We start from the raw sequence: 17196 nt of genomic DNA on the forward strand, positions 1-17196 counted from the left end.
GGAAGGGGCCGATGTGGTTCACTCGCAACAGCAGGTTAAAGGGCTCCCGGGTTCGGCCACAGGAACTGATCCCTGGGGCAGGGGCTAGGTGTGAGCAACTGCTCCAGAGGGATTCCTGGAGGCCTCGGTGTCCCCCATGTGAGATGGTGGTAGGGGGCATCCTTCCCACACGTCCCCTGGCAAAGCCTGGCTGGAGGGGTCGGCTGCCCCCTGGCCACCCGCCGCCCCCCTGCAGGGCCTGCTGCCCCTCACCGGCATTGTGGATGAGGATGTCCAGCCGTGGCTCAGAGCTCAGGAAGGCAGTGGCAAAGGCCCTCACGGAGGCCAGACTGGCCAAGTCCAAGGCCATGAAGATGACCTCATTGTTCCCACTCTCCTGTGGAGTGGCAAGGGCTGGGCTGTCATATGCACCCTTCTCTTCTTCCCCCTCCCCAGGCACCAAATTCTGAGAGTTCAACTCCTACTACTACTAAGATCTGACCCTAGGCGTTAGAATGTAGTGGATAAGTGTGTGAACACTGGATGCAAATCTTGACTTTGCCTATTACTAGAGTGAGACCTTGGGCAAGATGCTTAATCTTTCTGAGCCTTAGTTCTCTGTAAAGTGGGAATAATAATAATAGTACGTGTCTCAGAGTTATTGTGAGGATTAAATGAGTTAATATATGTAAAATCTTTAGAACGGTGCCTGGCACACACTCGTGCATAGGCACTTGCTATTATTTTTATTATTAATATTATCATACCCTCTGCCCATTATTGTTTACCCTAAAATCTACAACAGACTTCTCACTGGTGTCCTCCAACCCACTCTTACCCCCTCCAAACCAGACGCCACACGGCCACCAAGGGGTTCATTTGAAAAGGCTATTCTGACAGTCCAGACCCTGTGGAAGACCCTTCACTGGATCTCCACTGCCCATTCTATAAAATCTGATCTCAGTAGGGTCTGTAAGGGCCCTCAGAACCTGGCCCTGGCTCAGAGTGTTCAGCCCCTTCATTTAGCCTCTTTTCCTCATACTCTGTGTTCCAGCCTCATTAAACCTTTTAATCGGTTTTTTAAATCAGACCAATTAATTTGCCTCAGGGCCTTTGCATATGCGGTTCCCTCTGCAGTTCCCTTTCCGACCCTTTCATTAATGTAACTTCTACCGGTCCTTAAATGTCTTAGAATAGCAATTAATTCCTTCAGGTCTGGTGCCCTTTTGCTGTGTGACCAGGAGACCTGTGCACCCCCTCTTCTGCACTTGGCGAACCGAGCCGCACTCTCCTTTCAGGGGCTGCGTTTCCTCCAAACCCGCCCCGGGCTGCTCTGCTCACCCCTGTGTCCCAGGTGTGACTGTCCTCCGTTCACGGTCCCGCCTGGCCCCGCCCGCCCTCACCTGGCGGAGGTCGAAGGCGGCCGCCTCCCCGCGCTCCCGGCTCCGGCAGGCTAGAACCACGCGCGCTCCCCGGCGTGCCAGCTCCAGCGCCGTCATCTTCCCGATGCCGCTGTTGGCGCCTGCGGAGGGCGGGCGGGAACCGAGCTGAGCCCGCGGGCCACCGCCCCCTCCGTCCCGGCCTCCCCGCCCCCTGCCCGCCAGCCGGCACTCACCCGTGACCACGGCCGTGCGGCCCCGCAGGCTGGCGATGCCGCGGCACGGCGGCCCCTTCACCAGGTTGTAATAGACTAGCACGTAGGCGCCCAGCAGCAACCCCACGCTCAGCAGCAGCGCCTCCATGCCGGCCGCGCCTCCGGGCTCCCGCTCAGGCCTCGAGACGCCCTGGATCGCCGCCTGGAGGCTGCGGGATCGCCCCGCACGGGCCTGGAAGGGCGACAGGCGCTCTTCGGCCTCGCGAAGGCGGAGGCGGAGGCTGAGGTGGACGGGGGCGGGAGGCAGGGCAGGGTGTGTGTGTGCGTGCGTGTGCGCGTGGGCCCTGGGAGCGCCCCCTAGGCGTGCGTCTGCGTTCTCTGGGTGTGTGCTGGTGCGAAAACCTAGGTGCATGTGTGAGCTTGGGCCCTGGGAGCGCCCTCTACGTATGTACATGAATCCCTAGGGAGGGCGTGAATGACTTTTTGGTGTGTAATGTGCCCATGGATCCTGGGATCGCCCTTTAGGTTGTGTGCGTGCCTCTGGATCCTGTGTGTGTGTGTGCCCATGTGAGCACCTTGTAGGTGTGTGAATTTGTGGGCCTCGAGACCCTCCAGGTGTGTGCGTGCATCTGTAGTCTGTCAGTGGGTGCTTGAGTGACCGTCTTCGTATGTACTTTGTTCTGGGCTCTGGAGCAGGAGGGGCTAAGCAGATGTGAGAGCCCTCTGGGTGTCAGTAAATAGCAATCCTTCCCATCTGGAGAGGAGTGGGTACATGAATGCTGCTGTGTCTGAGAGTGAGTCCAGTCCTGGATGCTCTGCTCTCAGTAAACAAGTCCGTCAATTCCTAATCCTCATATTCAGCCCTCAGCTTCTGGGATTCTTCCCAAAGAGGCCAGAGAGGTGGCACAATGTTTTCAGGGTGGCACCATCAGTTAAGGGCTGTCAGGAGTCGCTCATTCATTAGCTGTCTATCTCCCTGCCTCCCCCACCCCTCCACTTCTGAAGGGAAGCAGGAAGAGAGTGTAAAATCTGTTATCTGATCTTCAGGAGGCAATTTGTCTCTGAAATTCTCACAGGTGGTAGAAATAGGTAAAGAAGCACCATCACTGAATGGAAGTGATTATGATGGCAAAGTGGGTGGGGACAGCCTAGGGAGGCATGGGTAAGGGTATTCCTGGCCAGGTGACTTGCCAGGAGAAAGGAGAAAAAAATCTAGTACAATTTAGCACCCATTGTTTGGCACTTATGGCATGGCCGGCAGTGCAGTTAGCCTTGGAAACACCGAGCAGAATAATGTTTTTGTCCTTAAGGAGTTCAAGAGGCCCATTAGGGTAGGGGTAGGAGAGTGGCGGAGACAAAGCTAGACAAGTAGGTGGAAGCCAGGGCCAGACCTCACATTCCATGGGGAAGTTTCCTATTTAGCTGCACTGTGGATTCAGTGTTCAAGTGTTGATACTGTGGGATGAGGCTAGGGATGGAATATTAATGAAGTTAATGGATGCACTCTCCACCCCCGCCAAGGCAAAATCCTGATATGCGAACAGGTACCACCCACTCTAATAGTGCTGGCATACACACAGATGTGTTCTTTAAGGAGTAGGAGATGGTCTTCAGGAAAAACTTCTCAGGTAAAGTTTCTTAGGTAAGTGTACGAGGAGGAATAAATAGTTTGGTTTAAAAAGAGGGTGCTTGGGGGCCTTAGAATTAAGGTAATGGGTAGAATCATCTTCTGAGGAGGAACTGCAGTTGTAAAGTTGTGATCGCAAGTCACGTTACTTGTGGCACGGCTGAGTCTAGAGATTGGATTTCTCCTTTTTCATGTTCTTCAGACATTCGAATCAAAATTCCGCACTAGATTCTAAGCTCCAAGAGGCAGGGGCCACATCTGCCCTGGTGATTGCTCACAGCAAGTGACCAAGACCAAGGCCTGGCAAAGGCCGGAACTGGAGGAACTCGAGTGATACTTGAACATATTAATGAATTCCTCCATGCCCAGCTAAGGGCTCCAGGCGGAAGAAAACAAAACCAGGTGTTATGACTTCCCCCAGGATAGATGGATAAAATATGATAGCAAACAACTGGAACCAAAGGCAGCCCCAACTCGTTGGGTTAAAGCTTCTAGACCAGAATGCAGAGGTCTCATGCCATCTTCTATTTTAATGTCTTGCTTTTGGAGCCAGGAGGAGCAGCGATCTGCACACTCTTGGATTCTTGCAGAATCTGATCGTGTCAAATGATCAAGCCCTCTGAAGTCCCTCAAGTCACCCACAAAGCCACAGAACAGCCCCCCTTCACAGCTGCACCCGTCCCCTCCCATTTCTCCCTCCCACCTTAGGTGCACTTTTCTCCAGCACCTCCCCTCTCCTGACTTTCCTTGGGGACTAAGCATCTGGGAGTGAGGCTTGTTCAGTGAGGCTGTGGGACCAGGGCCTCAGGGAGGGTCCCCTCTAAGGGTGATGACAGGTAGGACAGACAGGCAGAAAACATAATTTGAAGTATTTTTGTTTTTTTATATACAGAATACAGGAAAGTTTCTGTAAAGTCTAAAACATTACAATTACTATGTACATCGGTACTAGTTGTCGGGGTGGAAGGAAGAGGAGAGAAGTGGCAGGAGAACAAAAAAAGGAGACAGAACAGGTTTACGACAAAAACGCTTTTGCTACAATAGACAATTTGAAGAAAACGCTCTACCACATGTAGTACTGTACAGTTTTAAAAAACATTGAAAAAATGTCATCACTAGATGTATTTACACAAAATCCAAATACACTTTTCCTTATTTGAAATAAAATAGATGGACAGCCAGAAAAAGAATTCATTTCTCATTTGTCCATAATACACAGTAGCTACCTGTAGTGCAACCGCTGCAGAAAGGGAAAATAACCTGGAGGGTGGGAACCATGGAAGGAGGGTGGGTAGCGATCTTTATATTAAATAAAACAATGATATTGTATAGATTTTGCTGTATGAAAACTGTATTTTTTTCTTTTAATATAAAACTATTGTCACTGCCACAAAATAGAACAAGTTTCTGATTATTTTACAACGGCGGGCGAGGGGGAGGGAGCAGGAGGTGGGTGGGGAACGGTTTTGTGTCGGAGGAGGTGTCCAGACCACTGGCCTTCCCCTCCCTGCCCACGCTGTTCCTCAGCTCGGTCTGCCGCTTTCCCATGAAATGTTGAGTACAAATATATGTGCAAATGCCCCCTAGAACTTGAGAAAAGAAAAAGGATTTTTAAAAAACAGTCAAAAGGTTTTCTTCATTTCATGCAAAGATTGTAGTTGAAGGGTTTCTGGTGGAGTATAGAAAAAACCCCCGGGCTTGGTTTGTGTACATTTTTGCATTGCAGGAGTCTTGGGTTGGGTGGAAGGGCGGGTGACGGGTGGCCGCCAGTCCTAGGGAACGGAGTTGGAGCGCAGCACAGGGCCCTGGTGGGGCTTGAGAGAGAGCTTCTCGGCCAAGACCCCATCCTGTAGCAGGCCGGCATCGCCTTTGGGCTGTTTGGTCGCAAACTCAGTGATGCTGAAGACAAACTGCAGGCACCCCAGCTTGATGTAGCTGCCGTGGTGCAGTAAGGCCGTGCCCTCCCAGCCGGCCCCACTGCCCCCAATCAAGCTCGAGCTGCTGGCTTTGCAGTTGCAGGGTCTCCGCTGCGGCCCCTGGGCCTGGGAGCTCATCATGGCTGCCTCCTCACTTGGCTCTTCATCCTGTTTCTGGTGCCGGCGGCGCCCTGGGAAAAAGGGGGAAGGTCACAGGAGAGGAACAGTGAGCAGCCAACCCACCGGGGCTGTCTGCCAGGGTTGGGCCCCTGTACCTCCCCCGCTCTAAATGCTGCGTGACTCGGGGTGAGGGGCACTCAGAAAGGACTGGTGGAGTCTGAAGTCCCCAGGTAGGTGTGTACACACGTGGGGCTGCACAGCACATGCTTCTCTGTGGCCTTTCCTGGGCCCACGAGCACGGAGAACCTGGCCAACGGGACCAGGAAGGCAAGAGACAGCAGGTCACGGCAGCAAGCCAGAGCCACCCTGACTGAGGCATTAGAAAATGTGTCCAAAAATGGCAGGTTCTGTGGCCACAGGCCTCTGCTCCAACTTACTGATGACACTCTGCACTTTGGCAACAATACTGCTTGGGGGGGTTGGCGGGGTCTTCTCAGAGAAGTCACATGAATACAGCACATTGTCCACCGTTGTCCCGTGCTCACTGTAGTTTAACAGCTCATAATGTTTGGTATTCTGAGGAGGAGGGGGGAAGATAAGATGTGTGGTCTGCTGTGTGGGGCCTGGGGCTAAGGGGAGAGAATACACATGGAGAAGGCTGTGCTGCTCTACCTGGGGAGCTCCCTCTTTCTTCCCCAATCATGCCCCCCTTCCCTGTCCCTTTCGAATGGGGCGCAAGACTCACCTCTTCCAGGACGTTTCCTTCCTAACCCGCCCCCCGCCTGCGCAATAGTCTGCCTCCTTAGCACGGGCTCCTGGTGAAATGATATTCACCGGCACGTGATGATGATGATGAAACTCACAGGGAAACGCCCAGAGCGCTTGGTTCCTTCTATCATGGCCCCCTCCCCTGCTTTAGGGTGCTCCGCCCCGCGCTGGGCCTGTTGACCAACCTCAGGAGAAATGGGACCCCTGCTCCTGGGGAGCGGGTAGCCGGGTAGGATGCCCCTTCACACCAAGACTCTTCTCCAGGAATGACGGGGAGGGAAGAAAAGGAGAGGACCCCCAATCCCCTTCCCTTCACCCCAGGGCACTGAACAAACCCCAGCGCCTGGGACAGGGCTCAGGTTGGAAGACCTCTCTCCCACCGCGTCCCCACCCTCACCTCATCGTAGAAGATGCAGGCGTGTTTCCCAGACACGTAGTTACAGTGACCATAGTTTGTAAGGCACACGTCCATGTCAGCTCCTGTGAGGTGGCAGGACGCGAGGAAAAGGCAGAGAGAGAACAGACTGTCAGGGGTATGTGTGGGGGAGGTGAGGGGCCAGGGAACTTCCAGGCGGGAGCTCAAGGGGTAGGTAGCTCAGGGCCCTCTCCTTGTATTTTTGAACAAAAACTGATGTCTTTTCTAATTCCCTGTTAAAGAACAGCTGTCCCCGCCAGCTCATCTGCTTTAGAACATGTGCTGTTGCCCAGGGGAGAGCGGTGAGCTACTGAAGAGGACGGGGTATTTCTAGAAGAGCACAAGATGGGGTGCAGGGCCCATAGACCGTATCATCTGAAAGAAAGGGAAAGTTCTAGGCTAAGGGCTCATCTGTCCCTCTGCACAAGATGTAGGGCTAAGTAAGTAAGTGTTAGATATGTGTGAGCCCCATCACTTTTTCAAAGATCTCCAGGGACAAAGCATCTGCCCTCTCCTCAGGTATTTCCTGCAGTGCTTAAAATGCCTCACTGGGTGGCAGTCAGAGCCGACGTTCAGCCCTCCTGATGCCACACTGGGCACAAGGCAAAAGGGCCTGAAGCAGGGAAGACAAGCAGTTGATGGTCTCCTTTCTTAGTCCCTCTTGTCCAGACGTCTGCTGGGTTGAACCCGTCAGCCCTGGAGAGGGCTTCCCTCCCTTTCTAGCCTCTGTGGGTAAGAGTATCAGTCTTTAGGGCCGAAGAGATTCAGCACCTCTCCCAGCTGGCTTACCTGTCCCGATGTAGAGGGTTCGATAGCACATGTTCACAGCTCCTCCCAACCCTAAGAGAGGGTAGAACACAGCTCGGGCCTGTACTTCCCTTCTCGGCACTACAAGGCAAACACAGGGACGTGACCATTCAGAAACAGAACCTGGGGCCCAAACATAAATCAACAGAACCTGGACCTTTGGTGACGGCCTGAAGAAAATCATCCCACTGGATGAGTCATCTTCCCAAACTCACATCTGACACTAGGCTGCTTCAGGGTGAGGCTTTCTCTCCCCATTTACAGCATTTCCCACATGGGTAATAAGAAGGACCATCTTTGAAGATGGCCATATAACTCAAGGATGATAGTTCTTGAAGCACCTGGGCTGCTTGTTGGCTTATCAGGGATATATACCAACTGATACTATAGGGAGGCTGTGCAAAAAAACCCAGACGGCAGAGACCAATGCTTCTCTAATTTTGAATATGAATCACCTAGGGTTCTTGTTAAAATGCAGATTCTGATTCCATAGGTCTGAGGCGGGGCCTGAGCTCTGCATTTCTAACGAGCTCTTAGGTGATGCTGATGCTACTGGTTTGGGGACCACCTTCTAAGCAGCAAGGCTTTTAATGGCTAATGCTCAAAGGGCTATCCTAAGCAGAGTTGACCTTTTGGGAAACTCTTCTAACTCAAATATTTGAGAGCAATTGAGCAGAAAGCACACCACAAATACCCAAAGGCACTCAGAGCTGCTTTCTGTGTCTCAAAGAGGACGCGTGTGAAAGAGTTACAGCAGACTTTCCCGAGTCTGATCTGAAAGCTGTGGTTGCCATCTTGTTTCTGCTTTCTGAGAAAAGAAACCACGGTGTTTTATTAAGCCCAGTAAAGGCATACATGGAGGACTGAGATACTGAAAGCTGAGATTCTCCATGGAAAGGAGACGGCTGTTCACACACACAGAGGGTAGATCTAACGGTGTGGTGTGGTGGCAGATATGGGCATGCGCACCTTCTGTGTGGTGCCCTCCAGAAGCCAGCGGATGTGCCCCGACACTGCCCGGTGAAGCTTGGACCCGGGAGGGGAAAAGCTGATGTATTCTCTGCAAGGCCAGAAACTTGACCAGCTTCTCGTCCAGCATATTTATCTCGATTTCTATTAACCAAAGAGAAAGATTAAAACGCTGCTGAGGAGGAAATGGAATGCGGAAGTAGGTGAGCATCACAGAGCAACTATTTCAGCATTCCTAAAATCCAGCCAAGTGATTTTCTTAAACAACACAGAGTACAAAGTGGTACAAGGATCTGGAGCTGAGCACATCACTAGCCATTTGCAGTGAGAGACAGACGCCAACGCAGCCTGTGCAGCTGCCTCCTGCAGTGGGGTAGCTTAATGTTAGGTACAGCAGTCCTAGAAAGTGGAGCGAGACAAACCACTTGCCTGCCTGTGGGGGAGGGCCCAGATGTCTGACACTGAGGCTTGGATTTTCCACCCACCCTGTTCACAGAGATCAAGACCTGCCCCAGTTCTCCCTGACTCTGGGGATTTTTCACAGATGAGATCCCTCCTTTGGGAGCAAGGCTCCTCCTGGTTTTATTCTTCAAGTCCAGATGATCTGCCTAATGTGATTTTCTTCTCTTCTCACTGGCTCAGCTTGGCTTTGCTCTCCCTTTGTCTTTGATTATATGTATATGCATGTATATAAGGCAGAAACAGGAGAAGGGGCTTTCTTTCCTACCCCACTCCCCCACCCACCTCCCAGCCCTCTGAGATCAGGCATCCCTTCTGTCCCCTTTTCAATGAGCTGAATGCTGCACAGGGGCAGCACCTTCACCACAGCCACTGGTGGCAGAGCAGCAGTTCACTCACTCACCTCCATTGACATCCATAAATGCTCGAAGTGAGTTGGTGAGGTCCACCATGGCAGTAGAGTTGGCTGGGAAAGAGGGTACGGTTAAAGCGCTTCCTATGGATAACGTGCCGGGGCTGACCTTGCCATCTGGGGACGGAGCAGGAAGACTGTTACTTACGTCGCCCGAGGGAAACCCACCGGTCCAATCCCCCACTGCTGAGACAGGTCTGGATTTCGGACCCAAGGTGATGTTCCCTTCTTGATTCTCACCCCATAGGCTCTGGAACTCCTAGAGCTAAAAACGTGTGGTGAGGAAGGGCAGATGGAACGACAATGCACCCGGGCACGCAGGAGTCTCCAGAGCACCGAGAACAAGTGAAATCTATTGCTCTGGGGAACGTGGTGAGATAGCTTCATTCGCTGGGCCACGACTACCTCCCTGCTGCCTCTGCTCATTCAAATAAGTGGTGCCTCTGCCTCTGCAATTCCTGTGTACTCAAGTTGGACTCACAGGGTGCAAAATCTATCCAGGTTGGTATTAACAGATAAACAGAACAGGAAAAGAGCCTGAGAGTAGGGGCCATCCTGGGACCAGGGGCCCCCATGCAGAGAAGTCACAGTCACCTGGTTACCGAGACTCCCAGCTGACTAGGAGGCCAGCTTCAGTTCAGACGGGAGAGACCACAGGGGGTTCCAGCAGCATCTGAAACCTGGTTCAGATGCTGGGGTCAGCAACCTTGAGGTCCTGAATGCTGACTGGGGACAGCTGAAAGAGCAGGTCTACACCAGGCCAAGTATGGATTAAGGGACTGCCTTTTGGAATGTGGCCCGAGGGCAAGCTTTTGGGCCAGACCAACCTCTGCATCTGCACTCCCTGACATGAAATTCCTTCAAATGAGCTCTCTCTGAGAATCTGGATCAGGTGTGGATCTAGTTTCTGGTGTGGATCATGAAACACTGAAGCCATCACCCAGAACCTCAGGCTGACTGCAGTGGCTCCAGAGAGCATGCTGCTTTCCTCTAAGGTGAAGGAACAAAACAGGCAGAAGACTAAGCCTGGAAGGTGTGGGAAGGTGGAGTGAGAAGACCCAGGCCACAGTTCGAATCCTGCACTGACTTGGTAGGTTACCTTAAGGAAATCACTTTCAGAGCCTAAGCAGTCCCGCCTACAAAATAGGGACAAGTTAACATGTACTTTCTCTTCTATCATAGAAACAGGGGGAGGACAAATAATATGGACATCAAAGTCCTCTGACATATTTACAGGGATACAAGTGTTTTTTGAATCTTAAGTCTTATTTGCCAGGAAGAGCATGAAAGGCTGAGCAGCACTCACCTGACGATGGCGCTGGTGAGCAGAATCGTTGGTTGGCTCCTGTGGCCAAGATACCATCTCCTGCTGCTTGGGGGGGAGTGAGCACCCGGGTGGCATTTGGGGGTGAGCCCAGTGGCCTTGAATCTGTCAACGGAGGTCCTATCTGTGATTGGACAGTCTTTCTTTGCAAAGTGCTGGTGTTCTCGATGCTGGCACAAGAGCTGGGAATGGAAGGGGGTAGGCTTGGGACAGGAACCAAACTCCTCTGGGGGCAAGAGCTGGGGCCAGTGGCATTCTCTGTCTTCACAATGATGCCGACGGTGTGGTTCTGAAGCCCCCCAGCCGCTGGTGGCGTGAGGGGCCGAGGCCAGCCTTGCCGGTGTGAGAGGCCTGGTAGGGGGGTGTTGGCGCCTGGAAGTCGCCGGGGGTCCGTGGAATCAGTGGGGCTGCTGTAGAGGTGTGGGCCATTGGCTTTCACCTCTGTGTTCACTGGCCCGTTGGCAGTCCCACAGGGGGCTTTCTTGGATTTTTCCGCACAAGAACTGCAGCTGATGTCCTCTAGGGTTGGGGGCTGGTGGGGTGGAGAGCAGCTCAGGGAATTCTGGGTGCTAAGCCCTGAGGGGCAGGACAAGGGGTAGTGGGAAGGTGTAGGTGCCTTGTCAGCTGTTTGCAGGGAGTTGGTGATTGAGCTGTCAGTCACAATAACAGGCTTAATATCAGCCTTCTCTGTCTGCTCAGAGTCCCAATGCGAAGGCATCTGCTTAGCAGATAAATGTTTCAATATGCTGCACTGGAGCGCAACAACACTACAGAGCCACTGCAACGGAAGGAGAGGAGAGGAGGGTGAGAGGCCTGGGAGGCGCTGGTCCTTCCTGCCGCAGCGGCCAGGGCTACAGCAGAGCTGACAAGCACTGTTTCCGAGGTCCCATCGCGAACGCCCAGAGAGGGTGTGCTTGACTCCTGAGAGGGTTCCATTTCCATTCCCAAGCAAGGCTTGCTGGTATACTCGGCAGGCAACACCCTGGTCAGCAGAGCTTGGGATTCCCGTTCTGACTCTGCCCCTAAGGCTCACCTTGTCACCAACATTGAGCAAGCACCCAAGCACCTGCTGTGTGTCCAGCACTGTCACCTAACTTCTCTATAGGTCTACTGATCTGTTTCTACAAGACAGATTTGCCCGTCTCACAGCACACTGGGGGACTGACGGAGAGAAGCAGACCAGGTGACTGTGTAGTTCTCTTACTTGCCTCAGGATCTGAGCCAGAGGTTCTCTCTGGAACATTCAACTCAGGGGGCGGGGTGGTGGTGGGGGGCTCAGGGAGGGGGAGGGTGGGGCTGCAGAAGATGGGGATGAGAATGACTTCCAATTAACAGCTGTGGCGAGGTGGAAGGAAGATTGGACTTGGAATCCCGGCCCTGCCTTCACTCACCTCTTGCTGTTCTGCCTGGGTGGCTAAGTGCTCAGAGTTCAAAAGGTGCGTCTGTGATTCCTCAGGGATCCCATTGCAGATCAGCTCCCCGTCCCGAATGGCCGCGGGTGCAATGAGAGGGGGTGGAAACTGGTACTGAGATTTGATAGCATCGGGAACCTGTTCAGGATAGATAGATAGGAGGAGGAAGGAGAGGGTGATAGTGCCAACAGGCCCAGTGGATTCTGCCCTGGCCATGCTCTTCTGTTTGTGGTGCCGATGCCCAAGGGGAAATCATCCACTAGGGTGTCCACCAAGGACGAGGAGGCCCAGTGGGCTGCTACTGCTCTGTACCTCCATCTCTTTGACTCTCTCTCACACACACACACACACACACACACACACACACACACACACTAGCCTGAGAAGGCACAGAACTGGAAAAAGCAGCCATGTCTCCCACTTTTCTTCACCAAGGTCCAAGGGCTGCAGAAACTAGGCCTTCTGGCATGCTGCCTTCTGCTTTGGCCTAAGAAGTATAGGATGGCCACTGGACAGGACTTTAAGTTGGTAGTCTAGGCTCTTATTGATCAGTATCAAATTTGAGAGATGAGTGAGCAGTGTCTGAGAGATAAAAAGTTCAATAAAGTAACATTCACAGTGGAAATGCTCAGCGTGAGGCCTATCTCGTGATAAGCATTCAATCGATGTCAGTTTTCTTCATCCATTCATTCATGACTCACAAAACAATTGAAGACCTATTTGTTGTAGAAAGACAGAAGACACACTCTGAATCACACCACATATGAATGAAAGAGCCATACAAGCAAAGAGTCATTCATACATTCAATCAACATTTATTGAGCGCCTCCTGAGTCTGGGCACTATGCCAAGTCCTAGAGATCCAGAGATGAACAAAACTTAAGCCTTGCCCCCAAGGAGCTCACAGTCTAGTGGGGAGATAAGCACAGAAACATTACAGTACAATGTAAATGGGTCCTAGAAGACAGGCATGTCTAAGAAGCTATAAAAAACGCAGAGAGTGCTTATTTCTGTCTGCGGGGGCAGGAGCTTGGGATTAGGGAAGATTTCATAGGAAGGCAGTATTTGAGCTGACACTTGGAAGTTGAGGACAAACTTCCAGGCAGACAAAGGGGAACTAGAAGTAGGGGAGGTGGACTTGGAAAACATGTGAGAACCAACAGATTTGGTGACCAAGTCCTTACAGAGGATAAGGGAAGAAGAGCTGAACTTTGGTTTGAGGGACTGTGTAGAGATCACTGTCACTGACTGAAACAGGAGATACAAGACGAAGAGCAGATTTGGAGGCAGAAGGCTTTTGGTCTTGGGCAGGCTGAGACTGAGGTGTCTTTGGGATGGGCAGGCAGATATGAATCTAGGTATGATGAGAAAGGCAAGGAACATGAAATTGAGAGTCATCACCACTAACAGTGGTGGCTGGTGCTATGGGCTTGTCTGAGGTCATCCAGGAAGCAGAAGTGGAGGAATGGGGCAGTAGGCTAGCCTAAGGTTGGCCCTCGGGAAGAGTGAAGGGGCAGGGGGAAGAGGAACCCATAACAAAGATAAGATATGAAGGTCTCAGTTGATTTTGCCTGCACTGCTATACATCAAGGATGAAGGCCAATGTTCCAGAACAGAGCTGGAGCAGTTCTCTGCCACTGTCCTCTGGTACTACAGTCCTCATTTCACTCTCAAACTGTCTAAGAACAAAATGCTTTTCAGGTAACTCATACCCTTGGATTTTCCTCGAGAATAAGGAAACATTTAAAAAGGGGGAGGGGCATCATAAAACAACAGGATTTTATCAAGGCCTCCTGGCCTGTTCACTTCAGCAGCCAGGCTTTCTTCCGAATCCACATGGTGAATCACACAGCTGAGATTACTCTTAGATGTTTAACTAAGGTATGAGGCACGTCACCTCCAATATACCCTACCCTCAACTGCAAACACCTTAATTTAACTTTGGAAAACTGGTGTTTCTACTGACGCATAAATATTTTACACAGTTAAGAGTCTGTTATACAATTTTCAACAGTTAACATCTTGCTAGCGCTGACACCCAATGGAAGTGTGATGAGTGATTTTAAAGTGTGGCTGCCACCAAGTGGCCATATTTGAGAATTGCTGTTTTCCATTGGTGTATGGGACTGTCTGCAGGATTATTTCAAAAGAGAAAAATCAAGTTTACTTTCAGGTATATAGTGTTGCACTCTCTAGGTTAAATGAATGAGACCGAACGGTTTATGAGAGCCTCAATACTACCAAATGCTTTTCAATGAAGGAAATACTCCCGTCCATCTCTGTGGACACACTCTATCAGCTGTCAAATGCATACAAATGTCAGGTTGTACCAGTGTCACAATTTTTTGCGTATTGGTGATATATTAACAGCAGCCCAGAAAAATGGATAGTTCCTCACCTTCCATAAGGGCTTCTGCTTAATCACCCCCACCTTCCCCTCACCCGACAGCTGTGGCAAAGGGGCCATCCAACAGAAACAGATGTAATGAGTGCCAGGCAAGGGGCAGTAAAAGCAGAGCACACCTAAGTCTGGTGGGAGGGGCTAAAAGGGCACTTATCCTTAGGAGAACTAGAAACCTGGCCGAGTTTGAAGGCCCACTTGGGGGTTTCCTGACCACCATCTCCAAGTATTAAAATGATGGTCACATTCATTACTTGCTAAGACACCACAGAGAGATCTCAGGGGCTTCAGTCTCCCCATCTGTAAAACTGGGACCATGATCCTCTGTCTACCCCGGGAAGGCAATCGGAGACCACCATCCTGCCTGCACCAGGTTGTGACTCACCTTCAAGCTTCTTCTTTTGACCGACTGGAGCACGCGGCGGTTAGGAGGGTGCTTCTTGTGGATTCGGTTCAGGAAGTCCACTTTGACAACGTGCTGTGAAATGGTGTCCTGGAAACGGTCAAACACCTGGCACCGATTGCTCAGCGTCATGTTCTTCTGGTTCAGCTAGGGGCAGAGCAGACACAGTCCTGCAGTGAAGTTCAGAACGCATCCCCCTCCCAATTAACTCTATGCTCTACTTTTAAAAAAGAGGAAGCCCTGGGCCAAATGGGCTCCTTCTGTCAGGTGCTGGTATGTCAACACTCCCGTCAGAGGGCCAGGGAACATGGATGAGACGTTCTCCCTTAACCCTGCCCAGTCCAGCCTAGTTCCTACTCCCTGGGGAGGCTTGAGGGGTACAAGAATAGGGAATTAGCCAAGAAGTGCCCTTCCAAATTCAGCCTCTGACAGTCGACTCTCCAGCGTATAGGGTTCAGAGGAGATACAGGCCTTGGCCCTAGAGCGCTCCAGACTCCCTTCCTAGCAAGGGATTTTCTCCCACCAGAAGCAAGACTGTTTCCTGTATGGGAGCTTGGCTGACAGGTGAGATCAGCACCAAAATACTGTGTCTCCTGCCCTATTCCTCCTCCACAGTACTAGGGAACATCAGTGAACCCATCTGGATACCAGAGCCTTGCTCTACAGCAGGCAGAAAACCTTGGACTGCTCTCAGAGGCCATAAGGAGGGAAGAAAAGTTTGTGCAGCTGCATAGAGAAGGCATAAAGAAACGATGCCTCTTTTCCTCTTCTACATCTGGTCCCCTACACATTAATTAAAAGAAAAGGGGACTTCCTTGGTGGTCCAGTGGTTAAGAACCCACCTTCCAATGTAGGGGACGCGGGTTCCATCCCTGGTGGGGGAACTAAGATCCCACGTGCCGCGGGGCAACTAAGCCTGCGCGCTCTAGAGCCAGCCTGCCACAACTAAGACCCGACGCAGCCAAATAAATAAATGTTAAAAAAAAAAAAAAAAAGATCTATGTGGCAGCTTCCTACCTAGTACATTAGGAAAAACCCCTAAGTGGCTAATAAAAAGTCACCCAATTAATAATTTCTCATCTGCTGGAAAGCTGCTCTTACAGATTCATATTTGGGTTGACTGCTCATGGTTGTTTTTTTCTGGTTCAGCAAGAGGCAAAACAAGACCACTGAGCCTCGCAGAGAGGCTTCCTCCTATGTAAACTTTTCTGAGTGGCATTAGTCAAATGAAGAGGGCCAAACAAACCTTTTCTCCCTATGTGCAAGTCTATAACTGAAGTTCCTCTTGGTGCAAAGTGGACAGCACACTGTCATGCTGAAGGCAAGCAGTCATTCCATGGTTATCAACATCTGATGGACAATGTCTTAAGCAACTGCCCTTTTAATTTGGAAAGGCTGCTCTTATAAGGGAGCTGCTCCGCCTGAGGCCCTCTCCCATTCAACCTTCTGAGTGACCGTGCCTATCAGGAAATGTCCTAAACCTCTTTTGGAGATAGCAAATTACAGTTCTATTCTAGCCCCGGGAAGCAGTCTGGAAAATGTAACCAAACCTCCTGGGAGATAAGATAATAGCACCCTCATACCATTCATTCATTCATTCAACAACTTACTTACTGAACACCTATTATGTGTCATGACAAGGTCTTTGTAAAGAAGGAAGAGAAGGGCAAGAGCCTCATTTGGTGTGTAGGACACATAAGGTGTTCAATAAGTGGTTGACTGTCTGGAATACCGTTATCTGTGTCAATTCTTCAGTTCTCCAAAGTTACTGGGCAGTTAACTGCCAGTGCTATGAGAATAAATATTTTAGAATTTTCTTAGTTTGTTCCCTCTAAAAACAAGAAGCAAGAAGATATGGAAGAGCATTTATTTGCATAAGGTTGGGTCTAATGCACTCCCCCTTTTAGGGCTGTAAAACCAACTGCTTAATTCATTACAGAGGAAATTATTCACGAACAACCAAGTGCTAGTGGGTTAAGTCTGTCAGTGCGACTGAAACAAGGCATTGCGGGAAAAGGCTAAATGCACAGCTGAGGCATGTCAAAGTAATCAGAACTGAGTAGGATGGTTTGCAGAAACCAGTGTCTGAGAGATTAAAGTGAACTCTGGTACAAAGCTGACTATACTATGCTTTCCACTGAATCAGTCCATGCCCCAGCTGTGCCCACAGAGGACTGAAGGACACTGCTGTGCTTACCACCACATGTTCGATGTGATTCGGACACATCCATCTGCCCAGGGGCATGGCAGTGAGCGGTGGCTCGAGGCAGTCCATGTGGAACAGGAGGGGGCAATAGTCACACTGGATAAGAGGGGCCACGCGACAACTCCTGCAAAAAAGAGATATAGGCCATTTCTATGGCAAGGTGGGAGAATTCAAACAAACTCTGCACTGTGGAACAGCTTCCCTTCCTTAATCCTAACAATGTTCTCCCACACCCTCCTCCCCAATAATCCCGTTACATTCACCATTAGGAAGATGGATGAAGTTGGGGGCTACCACCAGGCTCCTCATTATTCTCTCTTCTAAGAGGAATGTAGAGAAGTGAATTTCTTTGGAGTAGAGCTAAAGTGGTTGTCACAGCAGGAA

The 17196-nt window shown here is 50.9% G+C and overlaps 2 protein-coding genes across 2 annotated transcripts in view; both read right to left on the minus strand.

Annotated features, from left to right (window-relative positions):
- Positions 1–1721, minus strand: part of DHRS13 (dehydrogenase/reductase 13) — a 3952-nt gene extending 2231 nt beyond the window's left edge. Inside the window, exons 1-4 of the mRNA XM_007452466.1 lie at positions 1595–1721; positions 1383–1501; positions 253–376; positions 2–72 (exon numbers count right to left, since the gene is read on the minus strand). Coding sequence (XP_007452528.1) covers positions 2–72; positions 253–376; positions 1383–1501; positions 1595–1721 — 441 coding nt within the window. The remainder of the gene's footprint in view (position 1; positions 73–252; positions 377–1382; positions 1502–1594) is intronic.
- A 2344-nt stretch (positions 1722–4065) lies between these two features.
- The window catches only part of PHF12 (PHD finger protein 12), a 39977-nt gene continuing 26846 nt past the window's right edge, over positions 4066–17196 (minus strand). The window contains exons 6-15 of the mRNA XM_007452431.1: positions 16804–16936; positions 14589–14753; positions 11782–11940; positions 10373–11168; positions 9058–9183; positions 8196–8339; positions 7209–7307; positions 6402–6484; positions 5674–5812; positions 4066–5307 (exon numbers count right to left, since the gene is read on the minus strand). Coding sequence (XP_007452493.1) covers positions 4973–5307; positions 5674–5812; positions 6402–6484; positions 7209–7307; positions 8196–8339; positions 9058–9183; positions 10373–11168; positions 11782–11940; positions 14589–14753; positions 16804–16936 — 2179 coding nt within the window. The 3' untranslated portion in view covers positions 4066–4972. The remainder of the gene's footprint in view (positions 5308–5673; positions 5813–6401; positions 6485–7208; positions 7308–8195; positions 8340–9057; positions 9184–10372; positions 11169–11781; positions 11941–14588; positions 14754–16803; positions 16937–17196) is intronic.

Source organism: Lipotes vexillifer, unplaced genomic scaffold, assembly GCF_000442215.2.
Source record: "Lipotes vexillifer unplaced genomic scaffold, Lipotes_vexillifer_v1.1 scaffold216, whole genome shotgun sequence".
NCBI lineage: Eukaryota > Metazoa > Chordata > Mammalia > Artiodactyla > Lipotidae > Lipotes > Lipotes vexillifer.